This window comes from Littorina saxatilis, linkage group LG10 (genome assembly GCF_037325665.1).
Source record: "Littorina saxatilis isolate snail1 linkage group LG10, US_GU_Lsax_2.0, whole genome shotgun sequence".
In the NCBI taxonomy this organism is placed as follows: Eukaryota; Metazoa; Mollusca; class Gastropoda; order Littorinimorpha; family Littorinidae; genus Littorina; species Littorina saxatilis.
The window spans coordinates 4,127,532-4,149,652 of NC_090254.1; the positions used below are offsets into that span (position 1 = coordinate 4,127,532).

Consider the following 22,121-nt stretch of genomic DNA (forward strand, 5'->3'; position numbering starts at 1 on the left):
TGGCCCTGTGCTTTTGGGGACAATAAAGTTTTGTAACAATAAAGTTAAAAATAAATACTGACATAGCTCTACATTGGTTAGAAAAGAGGGGGACCAGTTCGAGAGGGGGCCTATTTTGGATGCGAGGGGGGACCAAAATCGCCCAGGGGGACCAGTCGAAAACGAGGCTGGATGTCTAAGGGGGGACCATTATAGAGCAGTTTTTGCCACGAATTGGTCCCCCGGGGGACTACTTCAGAGGGGGGACCGGAACGGATCCTACACCGGGATAAAGTCTCTATCCTCGACACATACATTCCGGCATCGCATAGATACACAAGAAATAAAGGGGTTATAGGGTCTAGGGTTGACACGAAAGAAGATTTAGAAGAGGCACTCACCGTGCGCATCCCGGCGACGCGGTCCAACAAACGCCTGCCGAGCGACGGGGTTCACATAAATTAAAGATATAGTCTCCGCCAGTAAAAGGCCTTCAGATCGCCCTAAAAGCTTTACCATAAGATTCTGCGTGACGAATAATGTTACCACACAGAAGGACAAACTTAACTTTGCAGAATTAAAAGTTTGGGAAGTTGAATCAATTGTCGTAATATCAAAGGAAAATGCACTCTTGTGATGTGTTCCGTGGGTGATGTCCCTTGATTCGAGACAACATGGCGACTATCAGGGAACGTTTTGACGAATTGGAGACTGACCAGGTAAGTGTCGGATTTGTAGACCACAGGAAATGTTGTTTATAATCAAATAGGGCTTTCAATACAACAGTCAGTATTAGTGTAAAAGTTGATCCCAGCAGGACTGCAAAAAAATCTGTAAGGCGAGTCATTTCGAACCATGGTATGATGAGATGGATACCAGTAAGTTCGTCAAACGGTAGATTCGTCACCGGTCCCCGGTAACTTCGCCACAGTAACTTCGCCACAGTAGTCCGAGCGCGGCTGTTATGTAATGGTAATACAACCTTGCACCTCCCCCCCCCCCCCCTTTCTCTCTCTCTCTCCCTCTCCCCCCTCTCTCTTTCTCTCTCCCCCTCCCTCCCGCTCTCTCTCTCTCCCCCTCCCTCCCGCTCTCTCTCTCTCCTTTCACAGAGCATATGTGATGTTGTGCGTATTTATTTTGTATCTCTTTTTTCTTTGAGTAGGTGAAGTACACAATATAAAATGGCATTTTCATTCTCTCTCTCTCTCTCTCTTAAAAATGTGAATCTTGAATCTCTCCCACAAATCAAACATCTGAAAGCATAAGCTCTAAGCATAAACACCCGCCCACCCTGCCGGTAACTTCGTCACCCGTGACGAATCTACCGTGTGACGAACTTACTGGTAGCCGATGAGATCACTTGTTTTCAGCTACTAGAGGCAGTAGAACGAGGACGTCAGCCGGCTTTGCATATGGTTTATCCCACACAAACTTAATACTGACTTTTCCCCTCCCCTCCAAAGTGCTGCTGATCGAACTTTGGACCATTGTAACGCTTGAAATTCGTGGAGAAACATCCAATCTGAAGTTAATTTTGGCTGACGTCTTTCCGATACGGCGATAGCTCAATCAGTGAATGTGTGTAGATCATGGATTGGAAAATCAAGGACTTGCCTTCTGAAATAATTATAAGACTCTGCATTTGCACTGTTACTCTTTTGATAATATATATATAGATGCATTTTTTTTTAGCTACAATTCATACCACTGGAATAAACACAACAGTAAACTAAAAGTAAAAGTGTGCTTTGCTTGCAAGAGTGAGTAGAACAGAAAATACTAATTATCACACCCATTTTAAAAGCAAAAATTCTACTCGCACTAGTAAAGCTTATGAGAGCTGAATTTTATTTGTTCAATGGGCAGTCGATAGAGAATGAATCATGCTCTTCAAAGTCAAGTGAGCTTTTCTTGATGATAATAGGTTTGATACAGATACTGTAAATTGAGTAAGGATGAAGTATGAGAACTGTAAACTCTTCTCGTTCCGTCTAGGCTATGGAAGTTTCGCTTCCAGCAGAACATGCTGTCCTTACTAGTGCTAGAGGGCGGCAGGAGAGGAAGAGGTGCGGACAGAAAGTGATCTGCTGAGGAACCAATTTGAAGGTAAATCAGGATTAGTTTTAGTCCTTTTTCTAGTACTTTCCATGCACGGGTTCACACACACACACACACATGTATACACAGAATCATGAATGACAATAGCACTTGCACAAATAGTTATAAGAAATAATAGGGTGAACTTTGATGACAATAACAGAAGATATTATTTTCTTGGGTGAAGAGTATAATGGGGATTTCACAGTTATAATTATGGCAAGGATAGAAGTGTGCTGTGCATCTGTCTGTCAAAAGGGCCCACCAACATTTTGTTTCCTCTGAAGAGCAATATACCACAGTTGTGTGATATAATTTTACGTGCAAGAATGCCTTTTGTAAAAAAATTCCTGATAACATAGTGAGACACACAGAAATGCAATAGACAACACCCTTGTGACATCATTGTTATTTATTTTGCTGTCATTAAAATGATCCATTCATTGTTATTATACATTCATCAGAATACTTTCCTATAATTTACATGGAATGTATCCTGTGAGTCAACTTTGTGTGCAGACTCTCTTCAGTGTCCGAACCTCCCCCCGTGTACACTACATTGGGTGTGCACGTTAAAGATCCCACGATTGACAAAAGGGTCTTTCCTGGCAAAATTGCTTAGGCACAGTTAATAATTGTCTACATATACCCGTGTGACTTGGAATAATAGGCCTTGAAAGGTAAATATGCGCCGAAATGGCTGCAATCTACTGGCCGTATAAAATTTCATCTCACACGGCATCACTGCAGAGCGCCTAGAACTGTACCCACGGAATATGCGCGATATAAGACTCATTGATTGATTGATTGATTGAGGAAATACACAAGTACAGGTTGTAACAAAACTCTCTCCTCTGAATTGTTTAAGGTTTCAAGGGAAAATGTGCTAGATGTAATATGAGAACATTAGATGAGGTAAAATTTACAAACAATAAAAAAAAAGCAAGTGTGAAAAATCACACGTTGTCAATATAAAAAAATGAATGTGCTTTACAAAACTGTACTTTCTTTTCTTTTGAAATAGTCACTTTAAAATTTAAAAAACACACCATTGTTCATAAGAAATACTTTGCAAGTTTTGCTCATCGTTCAGGTTAGTGGTGTGTTATGACTCGTTTATGCCTGGTTCAAGCAGGCATAGTTGTAAAAATGGGTATTGACTGATTTAAAAGTGAAATAACAATCTTTCCACTTCCAGAAACTTATCCAGGAACCAGGCCAGGAGAAACTCCAAGCCCTAGCCTCTAAATGGTGAAGCTGAATGCTGGCCTTATGACAGTAAGTACCTATTCCTTGTGTGAGATTTGCTCTAAATCCTCTGCAAGTGCAAGCAGACAGTTGCCACTATTAAAATATTTTTTAAAAAACTCTGAAATAATTCTGTCTGAGAATAGGGTTAAAATAACAGGTTATAAACATAAATCAGAGAAAGTAACCTTACAAATAAGGGGGCATAAAAAAGAGGGTTTTTGTACAGTACATGGGTACACTGGGCACGAGCTATGAAAAGGAAAGGTGTACCAGAATTCAAATGTCTTGGAGAAATGTGTACAAATGAGGCAAAACTCGCCTCTGACAAAATGGATATGATGCAAAACAACATGTTTAAATAATCAAGTATTAGAAGATTATTTCAAGGAGAGGGTGACATATAGTATATATGTGTCTCAAGAGACAATCATGTGCAATTCATTCAAAGAAGCTAAAGATATGTTACAGGTGCCTCTACACAAATATTCACAATGTCCCAGGACAGTCTTGTTTTACTAACCAGTGTCATCACTCATGTACATTTCTTCTTCTGTGTTCGATATAATCTATATTAAATTGCTTTCTGTTTTATATACCTGCCTCAACTCTGTTCTATCATACTGGAAAGCCTGTACCGTCACAGGTGTATATCCCCCCCCCCCTCCCCACACACACACACCAAGACATGCTCTATTACATAAATTACAATTTCTTCTTTCTCATTATTTTCTCCAATTTTCTTAAATTTGGTGCATATTTTTTTTAACAATTTTAATGTTTAAATCTGAATCAAGTTTTGTCACTGAAAGACGATTTTCTGTTTACACTCCAGGATTTCGATGCACTGGTGGTTGATGCTGGATGAGAGTTTCCTTTCACTTGCTTGGGCCCAGAGAAGCGACGCCCTCGTCCTGGAAGAAGCAGAAGAGGGAGACATCAATAAAACACAACACTATGCTGCTTACAGACAATTTATTTTGTGCAAATATGGTTATTTGGGAGAACGAGTCCAAATAGCCAGATACAGTTAATGTGTGTAGGCCATAAGGAAAAAATGTACCGATCCAGCTGGCCAGTACACAGGCTATATATGCTGGTCGCCTGTGCTAAGTACAGAGTTGTGTCAAAAGTCATGCATGTTGAAAAGGTGAATTTAGAGCGTAGGTTTAGATCACCCCAAAGAAAAATCACATAAACCAGTCTGGGTGGCCGGGTGGTAACGCACTTGCGCTCGGAAGCGAGAGGTTGCGAGTTCGACCCTGGGTCAGGGCGTTAGCAATTTTCTCCCCCCTTTCCTAACCTAGGCAGGGATGTCGTTAGGCGTCAGGCATAGACCGATTGAAAGGCTCAAATGTCCGATTCACATAGCAGCATGGCGGTCTGATGTCCTATCGTTTTGAACTGAGCGCTGTCATTCTCCGATAAGAACACCATTCCTTCGGACAGCGTGATATTCGATATTTTCCATTCAAGATACACATTGTCCAAAATTGACCGAGCACTCTCGCCTACAGGTGCACTGAAGTCGTGTAGTGCTGATCTTGCGTTTTTGGGAATTCCAAACCGTTTGCGATATGAGCCGTTTGGGTACAACCGTCTGCAGCACACTAAAGTTTAGGAGTACGGGAGACAACTCCAACTGACTATAAGTCTTGCGTCTGCTTTTGGTTTCAGTTTAAGAAATTTTGACGAAGCGCATTGAATTATGCCACCGAATTAAAACTAATAGGCCTGCCAAAGATCAACAAAGGCTGAAGACCTTTGGCTTTTCAACGGCATCCTGTGCTACGTTTCGGTCAAAAACAGGTGAAAACGCGACGAGCGTCACAAGAATGACAGTGCCAATGACAGTGTCGCATTGGAAACTGACACAGCCACGGAAAGAGACGTTTTGTATTTTGGGACTGCTGCCGGAAGGAGACCGTAATATATGGTTTCATCACTGTCAACTGGTTACAGAAAAAATCGTCTGCTCCAGTGAGCGGCGAAACCAAACGGTTGATTATCACGTGACACTTTTGTCATATTTAGAGTTGTTTGCACAGTAAATACAGCCGCGAAAAATAGCTCGCTTGAAACTGTCTTGCATATCAATTCCTTTGTAATTTATAAATTACCAAAAAAAACCATGAAAAATCATTATCGACGATCTCGAATCTGCTTATTGTTCACAGAACCCACTGTATATTTACCACTGGGTTACATTTTCATTCCTATTTGCTGATGTGTAAAACTTTTTTTTGTACTGTGCACACTATTTACACGAGTCAGTAGTTGCGGGTAAAATCTGATCCCTGTTTTGAATTTTGTGGAATCATTTTGCGACATATCGATAAAGTCACGAGACAAAGAACATCAACAAAGACCATATGGGCAATCATGTACATTTTTGCGGGGTGTAACGACTTTGTCTTTATAAGAATAGGAATCACATCATCTTAAACTCTACACATGGTGACAACTGCAACGTTTATCAGTTTTGGTGGCGCTGATTCGGCAAATGAAATGTTTTAATTATGTTGTGCTGGCTTGCAGCCCAAGAGAGATATTAAACAAAAGCAAATGTATTTCTTCAGGCCTAACCATCATAATGCCATATATGCATGGTGATCTGTAAACTTTTGTTCTCTGTGCACAATGCATGTGTAAACATTTTGTTGTTCGCAGAACGCAGAACCAATTTCACATTTTAACCCTGAGGCTGGTTGTTGCGACATATGTCGCGCTACTTTAGGTATACTGTCACCTGGTTGTCACGACACATGTCGCGCTACTGGCTGAGTCTGTTTGGTCGGTTCCGATTACCTCCCATGTATGCGAAAACCTATATTATTATGACCGTTTTTTGTTATTTTTCTCTCTGTTAATTACCAGTGGCTATGTAACATGTGTTACAGAATTGCACCAGTGTAAGAGTTAACATTTTATTTTTCACTCACATGTTTGCTGAAGTGTACAAATTTTGTTCCATTTAGTGCTGTTTTTTTCCCGTCTCAAGACATATATGGTGATGTGTTCAACTATTGTTCTCTGGGCACATTTTTTTGCACAGTTATGTCCCTCACTTATGTCAATGTAGCCGCTAATTTGTTTAAGTCCAGTCAATCGTACAAACGTTTCATTGTGGGTGACTCGAGCTGTCGGGGTACTGCGACGAGATATCTTTCCCAATTATATGATTGGTGTTATATATTCTTTTACACATTTTAACTAGCATTCATCATCTTGGTTGAACTTGAAGCGTGACAAAATGATTTTGTCACATTGATTGAATTTTCAGACTGTCCACACTGACTGAAATCTAAGAAAAGGGCACAATTTAACGCTGTTTTATTCTTTCCCAATTATATTATTTGTTATTGTTCACAGAACCCACTGTATATTTACCACTGGGTTACTTTTTCATTCCTATTTGCTAATGTGTCAAACTTTTTTTTGTACTGTGCACACTATTTGCTCATTTAATGCTGTGTTTATGTGTTTGTTTCACTCCCATGTGTCATATTTTCTGAGATTTCGGTCAATGTAGCCACTTTTTTTGTTTGGCCGCATTTAGCCTTTCCTTCGTAACTGTCTGTCTTCACCAAGCTGTAGATTCTTGCATTACTAATGGCGAGCAGCTATGCAAGAAAACAAAGAAAGTGTATTCAAGCGCCGAGCCGGGTAAAAAGAAAATATCACTACATTGACCGAAATTTCAGAAAGCGTCACATGTTTGCTGCTGTGTAAATGGTTTGCAGTTCATTGCACATTGAACGCTCCTTTTCTTAGGTTTGATGTTTTATCACATTTTGTTGTTCTGTGTGTGCTAGCGCTTTTTTGGGGTAACTTTGTCGCAATTACTTCTAAATTTAATATGTTACTGTTGTCACTGCACAAGTCATGGCCAATCCACCACTGTGCCCTTTTTTATCTCTCCCAATAGATGTATGGCATTTTGTTCTGTAGGCGCTTGCCATTGCACATTGAACACGTTTTTGTTGTTGCTTATTCATAATTAACTCTGTAATTAATGAAGAAGAAAAAATCCCGTGCGGAGCATGGGTATTACTAGTAAATTATAATACATTACATAAAGCTCTAAATATGTAAAAATATCGGTTTCCTTGCCAGACAAGGAAACTCAAGGCATCCTGTCAGGGAGAGAATGAGCTGAACTCATTTTGACCTGAGTTCAGGATGATGGTAGAGCGCATAGCAAATTTGAACAAACAGTCCCTGCTTTTGAATTTTTGAAGAAGCACAGAAAAAATGTTTTTTCTTTGTATTTATCTAGACTTTCTACATTTAGAGTTTTTATTCAATCTATCCCGCAACTCACATTTTTTTAACAGTTTCCACAATTTGACTGAACTGATGTTTATTTTAACTTTAATTTGAACTATCATTTATTCGAGTCTAAAAAGTCTGAAAGAGTTACAATGTGTCCTTTTTGCTGATCAAAAACTGTTATTATATGTACCTGAAATTTCAGTAGTTGGGGATGTTTCTCAGGAAGTATTTGCTCCATGACTGCATACCCTAGGTCCCTGGTCATACGACAGCAGCCAAGAGTGCTCATTGACAACATGGTGCAGCTGTGGAAGTAATACAACAATGGCTCTGGGTTATTGAGATCTCTCAAACAGTGAAATTTAGAATCCAGACACTAGTTTCATGTTTTTCCCCCTTGAACTGTTCAGAGAGAATGTGTGGCTGTGGTCTTGAGATTTACATCAAATAAAATTGAACAATGCTCTTGTCAATTGAGTATATTTGTGTGCATTTGTTGTTTCATTTATTAATAATAATAATTGTCTTGTCCTCTAACTGTAACCATTTGTTTCTCCGCAAAAACGCAATAATAAAGAAAGAGACAAGTTATTTTCAAACCAATGGCAGCTTATGCAATCCCGGCCGATTTGCTTATACAAATAAATATTATATACACATGATCTTGATAGAAAACTAAACAAATTAAAAATATGACCACTCACCTGCACTCATTCTACAGCATGTATTTCTTTGAAACTAATTACATAGTCTAAATAACAAATGAAAACACAGGCACACACACACACACACACACACTCTGACACACACACACAATAAAACATCATTCACTCTTCCATTTCATTTGGTTCAGAGACAGCAATGTGCAAATTATAGATTTATTGACTTACAGTTACACCGACTCCTCTACAGATGAAATTAAGAAACATCTGACTCCTGCATCACTGGTTGTCGTCCGCCAGTTGCCTTGATAGATGTAGAAGATTGCTGTTCTTGTGTCTTCGCATAGTAACTGGTAAATGAAAAAAAGGTATACATGTGTGAGTTTTTGAAAACATGCATGTGCACATACACATTACATAACATACCATACGCTATGTAAAGATGTAATTTTCTCCACATGATTTACACAAAGAAACCATGAAGAGCTTATGACTACATTTTAGGCCCCCTGCTATTTTATTTAATAATAGTTGGGAGGTACAGAACTCCTTCAGTCAAAGCATGGAGCGCCTCCTGCCAACTTCTCAAAAGATTGTAACACCTTCCTGGCTGAATAATTTGACAAATGTATACAAGTATTGAAGTAGGGAGTAATATATTCCTTTTTATATACAGCTTACCTCACTGGAAGAATATTGAAAAATAAGTACAGGAATGTGATCTATGAAATCTGAGAAAATCAGTTCATGAACAGGAGGGAGTCTTTAAATGGGAGTAAATTAACGAGGTTATGAAAACAAATTCTGAGTAAACAATGTCTTAAAATGGAAGGTCAAAGGAGTCTGAAAGTGGGGGGTCTTATAAAAGTGGGATCCACTGTATAAACACAAATGAATGATAAATATACAAAGGAACAATCACACCAACACACACCCATCCCCCTAAAAATAAAACTTATTGTTGCGTACATTCTCCTGTTACTTCTCAAAGTTCTCCTCTTGTTATTTTTTTATCTAATTTTCTAAAAGAGAACATGATGAATGTATTGAAAATCTGTCTGCATCCTCATGACTGTTCCCGTTTCACTTATGCCTCTTGGCTGCACACCGTCACAGAATCAGCTGTTCCGAGCACAAATCCTGCTCGGCAATGTTTACAAATGATGTCCATGTCATAGTTTATAAATAGCAACAGAAACAATGGTGGCGCTAGACAGTCTCAGACACCCGTGTACACAAAGCACAGCCATGTGTAAGTGATGTTAGACTCGCCTGGCGATAGGTTCTTGGCGTTACCCACCCCCCACCCCCCCCCCCCTCCTAACAGTATAGCGCGGACCCTAGCGTGTCACTAGCAAAGCGGGCCTTACTCACTGTATAGTGCGTTCACTGAGAATTCATCACTTTGTGTTCCGAAAACATAACAACTAGAATCAGCCGCCACAGCCAAAAAAAATACGTATGCATGCGCTCGCTTGATCAAGCATTCATTACATCGATACAGTACTTTGGTGCTTCGACAAGCAAGATGGAGGATGATGAGTTTGATTTGAAACTTTCGTTTGAGTTGTTTCTTGACAACAAATCGTACGTGGAATCTGAACGATTTACTGAGGAAGATCTTCGCAATGAACTGTGTATCGCGGTGAAGAAAATGACAGTTCTGAGTTCGTCAAGTGACGGAATTTACGAAAGTGCACATGGATACAAACAGTGGCTGGTCCATTTTCGTGAAATGGCAGGACCAGCAAGCATTACTGATTAAAAATGTAATGAGGCTTCGGCCAGGAAAAAGTATAGATCTACACAACAAGAACTTGGATTGTCGTACTTACAAATCTAGCAGGATTTCTGCGAGCGCTTCATCGGCAGATTCTGCCCCAACGGTTACACTTACACTTTTACAGCCTCCTGTATCCATCGTTCCCATTGATATCCTATGAATATGGTTCGCTTGTTGCGTTCTGCTGTAGTTTGTCGTCTGCGTCGCTTCCGTTCAGGTTCTGTCATTGGTTTCCTTTTCATTCTGGACTCAATTTCGTTGAGAAATGAACAAGCTCTTTGCGATACGTCCGGTTCGTCCGCCATTTTTTGCCAGTTGTCATGACAGCAGCCGTCTCGGCGAGCACAGGCGACGAAAACCAGTCTTGACGGCCAATTTTAATCTTCAAATGGTGGAGAGCTCGGTCGCGACCAAATGCCAATTTACTCATTTTGATTTAATTATTTAGCATACTTCTGGTGTTTTATTGAGCAAACCGAGCCAGGTGCATCTTAATTAAGGTACACTAGATTCCTCAAACTCTTCAAATCGGCCCAATTCGGCAAAAAACTCTCCAAGATGGCGGCGTGGAGACTCTATCTTTAAAGCCTTGAACCGGATATGCGAGTCGGTCACGCGTGTTTTTCACCAAGTTGTCTCGGTCATCCGAGGTCCACTTTGCGCAACAAGTCGCGCCAATCGGGTCTTGGACGACCAAGACTGAGGTTCTCATACATTGTTTGTGACGTTTTCAGAAACTGACGTCATGCTGTGTATAGTTGACAAACGTCGGGAATGTTTGTGACCCGAAGAGAAACATTGTGGCGACATGGACAAAATTCAGCTGATGATCAATGTAACCCATAACAGAAAAGGACCTGCTCCACAAATACCAATAACTGGAAAGAGCCTTTGCGTTGCCTTCAGAAGGATCGACTGCTTCGTTGAGCTCTTCGTTGAGCTCTTCGTTGACTGAAGTGGGTTTTTTGTTTTATGTGTGTGTGTTGTTTCTTGCCTGAAAGATATTATTGGCGTGTTTTGCAGTTCTCATACTACCATGCAAACTTTGGTAAAACATATCGCGTAGAGCGCACCAAGCCTGTGTCTGCTACCTGGCCTCTCGCATGCGTAAATTCGTCTGATATCCGACAAATAGATACTGTGCTTCAGTTATGACCATCGCTTCATATTGTTCACATGGAATCCATGATGGATCCGGCAGCTTTACCTAAGACAACTGGCCTCCAGTTTTTAGTGGCGCTGATGATTGTGATCACGACGTCTCCACTCGCACACGCTGCATGCCCCATGCATAACAAATTAGTGACTTGTTATAAATCTCCTAACAGATTGGTTAATAAAACGAATGTACATCTTACATGTTATCCGACAAGAATGGCAGAACCGACGACAACGAGAGAACCGACGACAACGGGAGAACCGACGACAATGATTACGTCGCCGATAACCGGATCGTCAGCAACAACGACTACCAGCACCGGATTTCAAGAAGATATCAACAAGCTCGCTGACAAGGTTGACGAGGTATTAGACAGGGCAAACAATCTGCGAAATGAGTTGAGCACGATGACAAATCTGACCCAAAAAAGAAAGTTTGCGGAGGAAATCCAAAAATCTACATTGAGTGTGACAGAACAGGTAATGTTAAGCTCACTCGAAAATGTAGATTCTCTCCGTATAAAAGAGATCGTTGGAAAGATTGTGGAGACCTTTGAAGTCAGCGGGCCTCTCGTAGCATCAACTCTCGACATTGGCAAGGCGCAGTTTACCCAAAAGGACACATATCTAACACTTATAACCAACATTGACCTTACTTCATCGGAAGAAAGCCTCTCCTTCAACATGCAATCAATGTCTTTCACTTTCAACAGAGCGAGCCTCATGACTTTCTCTACCGACAACAAGCAGCTTGGGCTTTCTTCAGTGCTGTTTGAAAGAGTGCACCCGTCCCACGGCCCCAATGCGCGCAGGCACATCATAGTCGAGTGGCTGACATTGCTTGTGGCAGACGAAGGAGGTGGCAAATTTGTCAACAGCCCGATGCTGATGATCACGCTCAACACCGAGACCACACCTCAGCTTTCGGAAAACGTCTCCATGATGTTCGAGCTGTATGAGTCGACGGGGGACTCCGTCCCCGCGTGCTACTCCCTGACCCCGAAAGCCGCGTACGCCCTTGACCCGGCAGGCTGCACGACCAGACGTATCAACGTAACGCACATCTCCTGCTCGTGCAACCACTTGACCAGCTTCGCCATTTTGATGAGCGTGACCGAGGCCGCGGAGAAGTCCAGCCTAGCCCTGGACATCCTCTCCTACATCTGCTGCTCACTCTCCATCCTCTTCCTCTTCCTCTCCTTCCTCACCTTTGTCTCGTTCAAGGCCCTCGAGTCGGATCGCAACACGATCCACACCAACCTCGTCATCTGCCTGGGTCTGGGCCAGCTCGTCTTCCTCATCGGCATTGACCAAGTCAGCAACAAGGTGAGAGAGAGAGAGAGAGAGAGAGAGAGAGAGAGAGAGAGAGAGAGAGAGAGAGAGAGAGAGAGAGAGACAGACAGACAGACAGACAGACAGACAGAGACAGAGAGGGACAGTTAGAGACACAGAGAGAGGGAGGGGGGGGGGGGCGGGAGGCGAAAGGCGGAGAACAAAGAAAACGAACGACAAACTTTAGTTTATGAGAGAGAGAGAAAGAGAGAGAGAGAGAGAGAGAGAGAGAGAGAGAGAGAGAGAGAGAGAGAGAGAGAGAGAGAGAGAGAGAGAGAGAGAGAGAGATTGATTGGTTGGTTGGTTGGTTGTTTATGTTTCACTTCCATGTCCCTTCGGCCTATTGGTGTTTTGAGGACCGATTTAAAACGTTTTTCTTTCTCAGTTGTTCATGCTGACTTGGAGGCTCTCACCTTCCCCGACCATATATTAGGTCTAATGCCCATGTGCAGTGATCTACTGTGTTCAGACTCGCCTCGGTGTCCGCATCGGTGTCGGTGTGCACCCATGCGCACGTTACAGATCCCAAGTTCGCAGCGAAGGTCTTAGAACTTGGAAAATAGGAACACATGCATGCAGGAAGAAACATGTGTTGTTTTTTAAATGGGTAGCGCAGTCCTGTGTAACACCGCGTTATTCCCAAGTAGCAAGCCGAATTTCCACGAGGTATATCCTCACGGGACAATAGGCCACATGTATATCATATATGCAATAACATTACCAAAGCTCATTTGACCTTTCCTAACCTTATCTTACCTGGCCTGACCTCACCTTACTGTGTCTTTCCGTAAAGGCACAGTACGCCTCCCGTAAACCATCACAGATACTGTCAGGCTTTTACACACAGTACGCCTCCCGTAAACCATCACAGATACTGTCAGGCTTTTACACACAGTACGCCTCCCGTAAACCATCACAGATACTGTCAGGCTTTTACACACAGTACGCCTCCCGTAAACCATCACAGATACTGTCAGGCTTTTACACACAGTACGCCTCCCGTAAACCATCACAGATACTGTCAGGCTTTTACACACAGTACGCCTCCCGTAAACCATCACAGATACTGTCAGGCTTTTACACACAGTACGCCTCCCGTAAACCATCACAGATACTGTCAGGCTTTTACACACAGTACGCCTCCCGTAAACCATCACAGATACTGTCAGGCTTTTACACACAGTACAAACACCCTTCCATTTGAACGCTCACCGAACGGAAACATTCTAGGTGCCTTACGTAAAGAGCGAGCAATTTTCAAAGAATTAATTTTGCGGATTGTCTGATAACAAAATCACAAAGGTTTTGGCGCTAGACCTAACTTTTAAAATCTAAATAATAAATGGACAGCTTGTTATACAAACATTCTTAAATCATAAAAAGAATTCTTTCTTCATCAACACAAGATCAGTACAATTCGAAGTTTTGAAAGTTTGAAAAAAGAAAAGCCCGGAAGCAGGGTCACGCAAGGTCGTGGTTCTCGTAGCAGACGACGGTTTATCGCCAGTTCCTCTGAACAGTCAAAAGCCATCGCTAGAGTTCTTGTGAATCACAGCCGTTTGTTTCGTTTAAATTCAGAGGTACATTATAACGTGCTATTGCAGATAAGCTTACAGCGAGTCGCATTCAAATTACAAACTGACGACCACATTGTGAAAAATGGAAACTGGATCACACGGGTTCACAATGGCTCAGGGGTAAGATAAACCACACAAAAATTAAGTAGAAGTGCAATGCCAAAGCACTGCAAACCCCCAGCGAAGAACAAATTCTCTCTCTCTCTCTCTCTCTCTCTCTCTCTCTCTCTCTCTCTCTCTCTCTCTCTCTCTCTCTCTCTCTCTCTCTCTCACACACACATTCACACACATACACACACCCCAAGTCACACACACACACGCACGCACACACACACACACACACACACTCATTCACACACAAACATAGGCCCTACACACAAATTCACGCACACGTACATACACACTCTCTCTCTCTCTCTCTCTCTCTCTCTCTTACACAGACACAGAAACACACACAAACAAACACACACACGCACGAATGCATGCACTCTCTCTCTATCTCTCTCTCAAACACACACAAACACACACACACACCCCAAGTCACACACGCACACACACACACGCACACACACTCACTCACACGCACTCACTCACTCTCTCACACAAACTTCATACACACAAAACACACACCCATACGCACATATAGACAGACGGACATACACACCTTTACAAGCAAACACACATACACTTACGCACATAAACACACACTCTCTCTCTTTCTCTCTCTCTCTCTCAAACAGACACGCACACACACACACACACACACACACACACATTTACATACGCACGCACGCACACACACACCTACACACACACACACAGTGACTCACACAAATCTCATACACACAAAACACACACTCATACGCACATAGACAGACGGACACACACACCTTTACAAACACACATAGGCCTACACACTCATACACAAACATACACACACACCCATGCACACACACATAAACACACACACACTCTCTCTCTCTCTCTTTCTTACACGCACACACACACACACACACACACGAGTAAAGACTCATGCACGCGCGCACACACACACAAACACACATACACACAAACAGTAACACTAACACATGTGCACAAAATGAACACAAGAGAGAAAGACTGCAGGGAGGCATGACGTCATGATGCATTAATTGACGTCAAAGACTTTCGACCGTGACGTAATCTTCTTATGCGAGCTTTATCCATAGACTTGGAAACTACGGAATGTCTACCCGTCCAAAGCGGCCTTGGGTGGCGTTTGCTCAAAACATGGGGGCGCCTATTGCACCCACCGTATTTTAGTTAGTATGGTCCCAATTTTTGGTGAACTTCCATCTCCAACTGTAGCCCCTGATCGGGCACAACGAATCCTTCTTTATCATGTATTATCGGTATGAAAATTTCTCAAGTCGATTACAGTATTCACGACTTTCCGACCTTGACATTGTAGCTAGGGTCATGTGGGCGTTGGCATCATTGTCCAATCAGAAATAGTCAATGATCATCTTCGAAGTGTGTTCCGGTCCGGAACGCAAAACATTGTGCGCGGAACGTGGTTTGACAACTAAAGGGCATTTTGACCGGCTCGCACTACAGCATCGTTCAAATGTGGGAGAACGACACATCTGACAAATAGCCAGTGGTTACCAACATGAGAAACTGGGGATAGGAATCGTGATCCGTATGTAAGGCCAACAGGGCCGGACTAGGCGAAGAGGAGGGGGGGGGTTGCCAGTGGTGGCCCAGGGGGATGTCCGCCCTGGCGGCAGGGGCGGATCAGTTCATTTTATGACTGGTTTTTTTCAAAAGTATATTGTGAAGATATGGGTGTGAAGGCGCGAAGCGCCGAGCCGACGGCGCGAAGCGCCTAGCTTGCTAGGGGGGTCCGGGGGCATGCCCCCCCGGAAAATGTTGAAAAAAAGGATGCAAAATGGTGCAATCTGGTGCATTCTGAGGATGATCATTACCAGTTTCAGGCAGCAGATTTTGTCACTGATTAATACCCCAAAAATTGAAACTCAATGTAAAATAAAGAAATGCATACCTCATTCAATATTTTTATTTTTTGGCTGGGGGGGGGGGGGGGGTCCGGAAACCCTAGAACCCACCCCCCCCCTCCCCCCTCGTTGTGGGGGTCAGGGGGCGAAGCCCCCTGAAGCTGACGGGTAGGTCATATTCTGAGATAGGAAAATGGTCGCTCCTTGCATGAAACGGCATAAAATAAGCAATAATAAAAAAAATTAAATAAGTAAGGTACATGTTTAGGCTAGGGGGGTGTTGCGCAACCCCCATAACCCCCCCGGTAGTCCGGCCCTGGCCACAAAAAAAATAGGTGTGGTTACGGTAACATAGCCCAAAAAAATAGGGTAGGTAGGTAGGCAATCACTTTCTTTTTTTTTTTACTTTTTTTTCTAATGTGTACAAATTAAACCTACTTGACAGGGAAATAAGTGTGCGACACGGGCGCTTTCGCTTTCATTGCGTTTTTTGCACTCGTTGATTTTTTTATTTTTTTTTTGACAAATGTAATAAAAAGTTATAGGATCGGCCCCTAAAAATAGGGTAGGTCGGGTTACCGTAACCACACCTATTTCTTTTTTTAGGCCTAATGTGTACAAATTAAACCTACTTGACAGGGAAATAAGTGTGCGACTCGGGCCCTTTTGCTTTCATTGCGTTTTCTGCGCTCGTTTTCTTGTTTTTGTGTGTTGTTTTTTGACAAATGTAATAAAAAGTTATAGGGTCGGCCCCTAAAAATAGGGTAGGTCGGGTTACCGTAACCACACCTATTTTTTTTTTAGGCCTTAAAGTTTGAAGCGGCCCTGACGCTGTTTGTACGTCAATCCGGAGAGAAGCTATCGTACTAGGCCCTAGGTGACATTTCGTCAAGTTCCACTCCCAGTGTGCCGACTCTATGCCCCCCCCCCCCCCCCCCCCACCAAACTGCTACCCCCGGTGGCAGGGAAAGCGGTTCGACTTTAAGGTGACTGCAGGGCAAGTTCGTTTTGCAAGCTAAAAATAAATGTTCTACTACCTTGTCAGTCTAGATCTGGAACTCATGAAACAGCACTATTCAAATCCCCATAAAGTGAGCTGGTGTTTTTCTAGATCTAAGCATCGACCGAATTCAATAGAAATGTTCCTTGCATGGCATATTACCTAAATCTGTTATTAAGTTTGTTGAAAATCAAAGTATTCGTTTTTACATTTCGTCAAGTTTTGACTAAATGTTTTAACATAGAGGGAGGAATCGAGACGAGGGTCGTGGTGTATGTCTGTCTGCCTGTCTGTGTGTGTGTAGAGCGATTCAGACTAAACTACTGGACCGATCTTTGTGACATTTGACATGAGAGTTCCTGGTATGATATCCTCAGCCATTTTTTCATTTTTTTGATAAATGTCTTTGATGACGTCATATCCGGCTTTTCGTGAAAGTTGAGGCGGCACTGTCACGCTCTCATTTTTCAACCAAATTGGTTGAAATTTTGGTCAAGTAATCTCCGACGAATCCCGGACTTCGGTATTGCATTTCAGCTTGGTGGCTTAAAAATTAATTAATGACTTTGGTCATTAAAAATCTGAAAATTGTAAAAAAAAAAATTCTTTTATAAAACGATCCAAATTTACGTTCATCTTATTCTCCATCATTTTCTGATTCCAAAAACATATAAATATGTTATATTTGGATTAAAAACAAGCTCTGAAAATTAACAAGAAGAGCAAACGCTCGATCGAGTCACTTTCGCAGTTCTGAATATTATATGAGGCATCAGATGGACAGGAAGAAATTGCTATTCACAACACAATGAGTCACGTTCACATAAAATTTGAGCCCGGTCACTTTTATAGTTTCCGAGAAAAGCCCAACGTTAAGTTGTGTGTTGCCGAACAGAAAAGGCTAGTTATCTCCCTTGTTTTTCTGATAACGTTCGTAAAAGGCTACAGATGTAAATACTTTGATGTAAAGAATAATCCTACAAAGTTTCAATCACATCCGATGAACTTTGTCAAAGATATAAAATGTCTAATTTTTCCTTTGACGCTGACCTGTGACCTTGAAAAAGGTCAAAGGTCAACGAAACCATCGTTAAAGTGTAGAGGTCATTGGAGGTCACGACTAAACAAAATATGAGCCCGATCGCTTTGATAGTTTCCTGTCAAAGATATAAAATGTCTAATTTTTCCTTTGACGCTGACCTGTGACCTTGAAAAAGGTCAAAGGTCAACGAAACCATCGTTAAAGTGTAGAGGTCATTGGAGGTCACGACTAAACAAAATATGAGCCCGATCGCTTTGATAGTTTCCGAGAAAAGTCCAACGTTAAGGTGGTGTCTACGGACGGCCGGCCGGACGGCCGGCCGGACAGACTAACACTGACCGATTACATAGAGTCACTTTTTCTCAAGTGACTCAAAAATATAAAAATTATGATCAAAATTAAATTTTCGAAATCAATTTAAAAACACTTTCATCTTATTCCTTGTCGGTTCCTGATTCCAAAAACATATAGATATGATATGTTTGGATTGAAAACACGCTCAGAAAGTTAAAACGAAGAGAGGTACAGAAAAGCGTGCTATCCTTCTCAGCGCAACTACTACCCCGCTCTTCTTGTCAATTTCACTGCCTTTTGCCATGAGCGATGGACTGACGATGCTACGAGTACACGGTCTTGCTGCGTTGCATTGCGTTCAGTTTCATTCTGTGAGTTCGACAGCTACTTGACTAAATGTTGTATTTTCGCCTTACGCGACTTGTTTGTTTGTTCGCGTGTCTGGTTTTTACATTTAGTCAAGTTTTGACTAAATGTTTTAACATAGAGGGGGGAATCGAGACGAGGGTTGTGGTGTATGTGTGTGTGTGTGTGTGTGTGTGTGTGTGTGTGTGTGTGTGTGTGTGTGTGTGTAGAGCGATTCAGACTAAACTACTGGGCCGATCTTTATGAAATTTGACATGAGAGTTCCTGGGTATGATATCCCCGGATGTTTTTTTCATTTTTTCGATAAATACCTTTGATGACGTCATATCCGGCTTTTTGTAAAAGTTGAGACGGCACTGTCACACCCTCATTTTTTTCCCATTAAATTGATTGAAATTTTGGCCAAGCAATCTTCGACGAAGGCCGGGGTTTGGTATTGCATTGGTAAACTGCATCGTGGAATTCTACACAAACTTCGACTTCCTACGTAAGTACTCGTTTATGTTTCTAATTCCACTTCACGCAGTTTCCTGAAAACTGCGTCATATACGAGACTTTAAAGTCGGTTGAACAAATTCCAATCACACCGATTCATCACAAAGCAAAAACATCGGTAATACGAGAAGTAATCATGGAACATTTATTCACCTTCGGAACTCAATATTTCGTCAATCTTTGCATTTTCGCTGTGATCCTTCACTGACTTAGTGCTTCATTTGAAAAGATTTGAACTTAATAAAGCAGTATGCAAACAAAATTCATGAAAAACTTGTCATCGCATTCGTCCATTAAAAAGTGTTCAGTCCTGCAGAGTCCACAGGCCCTGCATCTGGTCTTCATGGTAAAACCAGTTTAACATAATTCAACTTTCAAAAAAGATTCCTTCTTTCAATAATGTCACTCATACAACACAGAAAGATTCCTTCTTTCAATGATGTCACAAAAACAGCACAAGATATCTTGATATCCTGACTCGACATCCTTAAACTTGCTTAAGGCATCACCGAAAAAACAGCATGTATCCATTCCACATTCCAGTTATTTCTTTGGTGCATAGTAATTCAATATAGAATTAGTTACTGATGATTTACATTTGCTTTCCTAAGGTTTATTGTAAAACTTATGGAAAGTGGATGCTTTAGACCAACTTCAAAATGTCTTCCAAAGAAACTCCAGATACAAGCATGGCAGATGAAGCAGCTCCCCAAAAACTATGGGAACCAAAGTTCTGAATTCCAGCACAACTTAACACTGTTTTCATCCATCTGGAAATTGAGTCTTTAGATGCTGGTCCATGAGGCCGTTGAAAACACAGTATGAGCTGATCAGAAGTCCTCAATTCAACAGTCCCAGAGATATACTCCTCCAGGCATTTCACAACACATAGTTTTTCATCAGAATACTTTAAAAGCTGTAACGCTGACTGATGATAACCAGGTCTCGTACTCTTTAACTTGTCAACAATATATAAGGTACAACCTTTATCATGTATCTGTACACAGCTCAATTTTAACGCATGAATGGTTTGCAGTCTCTGTGCTGAAGAAAGTAACAGCAAAGCACACAACTTAATTGTCACATTTTTCAATGTTAGCGCAGAGTTTTCTTCTTGATCTCTGAAGTAAGATAACAAAATAGAGACATCCCAAGTCAGCTGATAACGTGGCATTGGAGTTCTATACTCAAACACACCAACAGCAAGATGTGAACCAATTGGTGTTTTTTTTCATTCCTAGTCTGCACAACCGATGACAATGCACTTCTGGCAGTGTTAATAGCACTATAGCTTAGGCCTAGCTTGTACAGTTCTGTCAAAAATTCCAACACTTCAGTCACAGGCGCATGAACGGGATTATAACCCCGTCTAGAACAGAAAGTGATCCACTTGCCGAGGTAAGATGCATACTGTTGTTTTGTTGACTGTCTCCATGAGGCGAACATGATTTCAAGAGTCTCTCCTTGAACACCCTGTTTTTCCAAGGCTGTCCGGATAAGCTGCATGCCATCAGCTGAAGTTGCCTGTGGAGTGGGTGGAGTGTGTTGCTGTGGGGCAGTTGAAGTAGTCGGATCCGCTTCGGAAGAAGAACTGGTTCTCTGGTCAGCATCCTCATCATGAGTGGATACCAAGGTGCGGTTGGCCACAGCGGTGCGATCAACAGCCCATCTGCCTGATCCCTCTGCCATTTGCACAGGACTTTGTGCAACAGGCTGAAAGGAGGAAAAGCATATATGTAGCCACTTTCCCCAGTTAACAGTGAAGGCATCTACAGCCCATGACTCTGGGTCAGGTCCCCATGAAATGAATGGTTTAATCTGGTAATTAAGGCGTGACGCAAACAGGTCAATTTCTGGAAAAAATAGTTTGCGAGTGATCAATTCAAAAACACCACTGTCCAGTTTCCATTCTGTCCTGTCGTTAACATTTCGAGATTCTGCATCAGCCTCTTCATTATTTCTCCCAGGAATGTGACTGACAGTCAGCCATATGCTTCTTTGCTTAGCCCAGAGCCAAATGTTCTTGGCGACAGTGTTGCACTCTGCAGAATGAGAACCACCCATCTTTTTCGGGTAAGCGACAGCACAAGAATTATCAGATAGTACTTTAACATGTTTCCCAATCAGCAGACTCTGAAAACTCTTCAAAGCGTATTCTACTGCTAGTAGCTCAAGCACATTGATATGGAATTTTTGTTCCAGTTTTGACCACCTTCCGCCAGTCTTCAATGACTGACATACAGCTCCCCAGCCAACTGATGATGACGCATCAGTTTTTATCTCTAATTTAGGATCTGTTTTCTGTAAAGGAAAAAAGCTGTTTTCCACATTATCAATCCACCAATGCAGTTCTTTTTCTGCTTCTGTCGAGATGCATGTAAAGGCTTCAAAATTTCCTTTATTTCTCTTCAGTGCTGAGGATTTATTTTCCTCGAGCTGTCTGTAAAACAGGGGACCCCATATTACTGCTGGAAAAGCTGCCACAATTTGACCAATAACTTGAGCTAACTGTCTGATAGTTGTTTTCTTTTTGGTTATCAGATCTGCACACGCATTCTTTATTTTCAATGCTTTTTCAGATGACAGAGTAACTGACATATTTTCTGATTCTACCAAGAAACCCAGATACTTCAATTTTCTGCAAGGGATCAAAACAGAGTTTGTTTCATGGATGACAAAACCCATGATAGACTCAAACAGAGATACTGTTTTCTGAACATTTAGTTCACATTCTTCAAACGTATCACCTTGCAAAAAACAGTCGTCAGCTGATCATATCTGGAACAAACTCCCTTTGTCTCTACGTCTCAGTCCAT

At 41.9% G+C, this 22,121-nt stretch overlaps 1 protein-coding gene and 2 long non-coding RNA genes across 4 annotated transcripts in view; 2 read left to right on the forward strand and 1 right to left on the reverse strand.

The window, feature by feature from the left end:
* Nucleotides 1-2,957: 2,957 nt before the first annotated feature.
* Nucleotides 2,958-8,072, forward strand: LOC138977983 (uncharacterized). Its single transcript, XR_011459548.1, has 2 exons — nt 2,958-3,354; nt 4,160-8,072. It is a non-coding gene; the product is annotated as an uncharacterized lncRNA (long non-coding RNA).
* Nucleotides 7,831-10,497, reverse strand: LOC138977984 (uncharacterized). Of its 2 annotated transcripts, none has more exons than XR_011459550.1 (3): nt 10,097-10,497; nt 8,496-8,611; nt 7,831-7,904 (listed from the first exon to the last, which is right to left on the reverse strand). It is a non-coding gene; the product is annotated as an uncharacterized lncRNA (long non-coding RNA). The 2 variants fall into 2 exon arrangements; XR_011459549.1 differs by having other exon boundaries at nt 10,159-10,496.
* Nucleotides 10,498-11,925: 1,428 nt separating this feature from the next.
* LOC138979125 (adhesion G protein-coupled receptor L2-like) overlaps nt 11,926-22,121 on the forward strand; it is a 46,500-nt gene continuing 36,304 nt past the window's right edge. The window contains exon 1 of the mRNA XM_070351934.1: nt 11,926-12,528. Within this exon, the coding sequence (XP_070208035.1) occupies nt 11,926-12,528 (603 nt within the window). The remainder of the gene's footprint in view (nt 12,529-22,121) is intronic.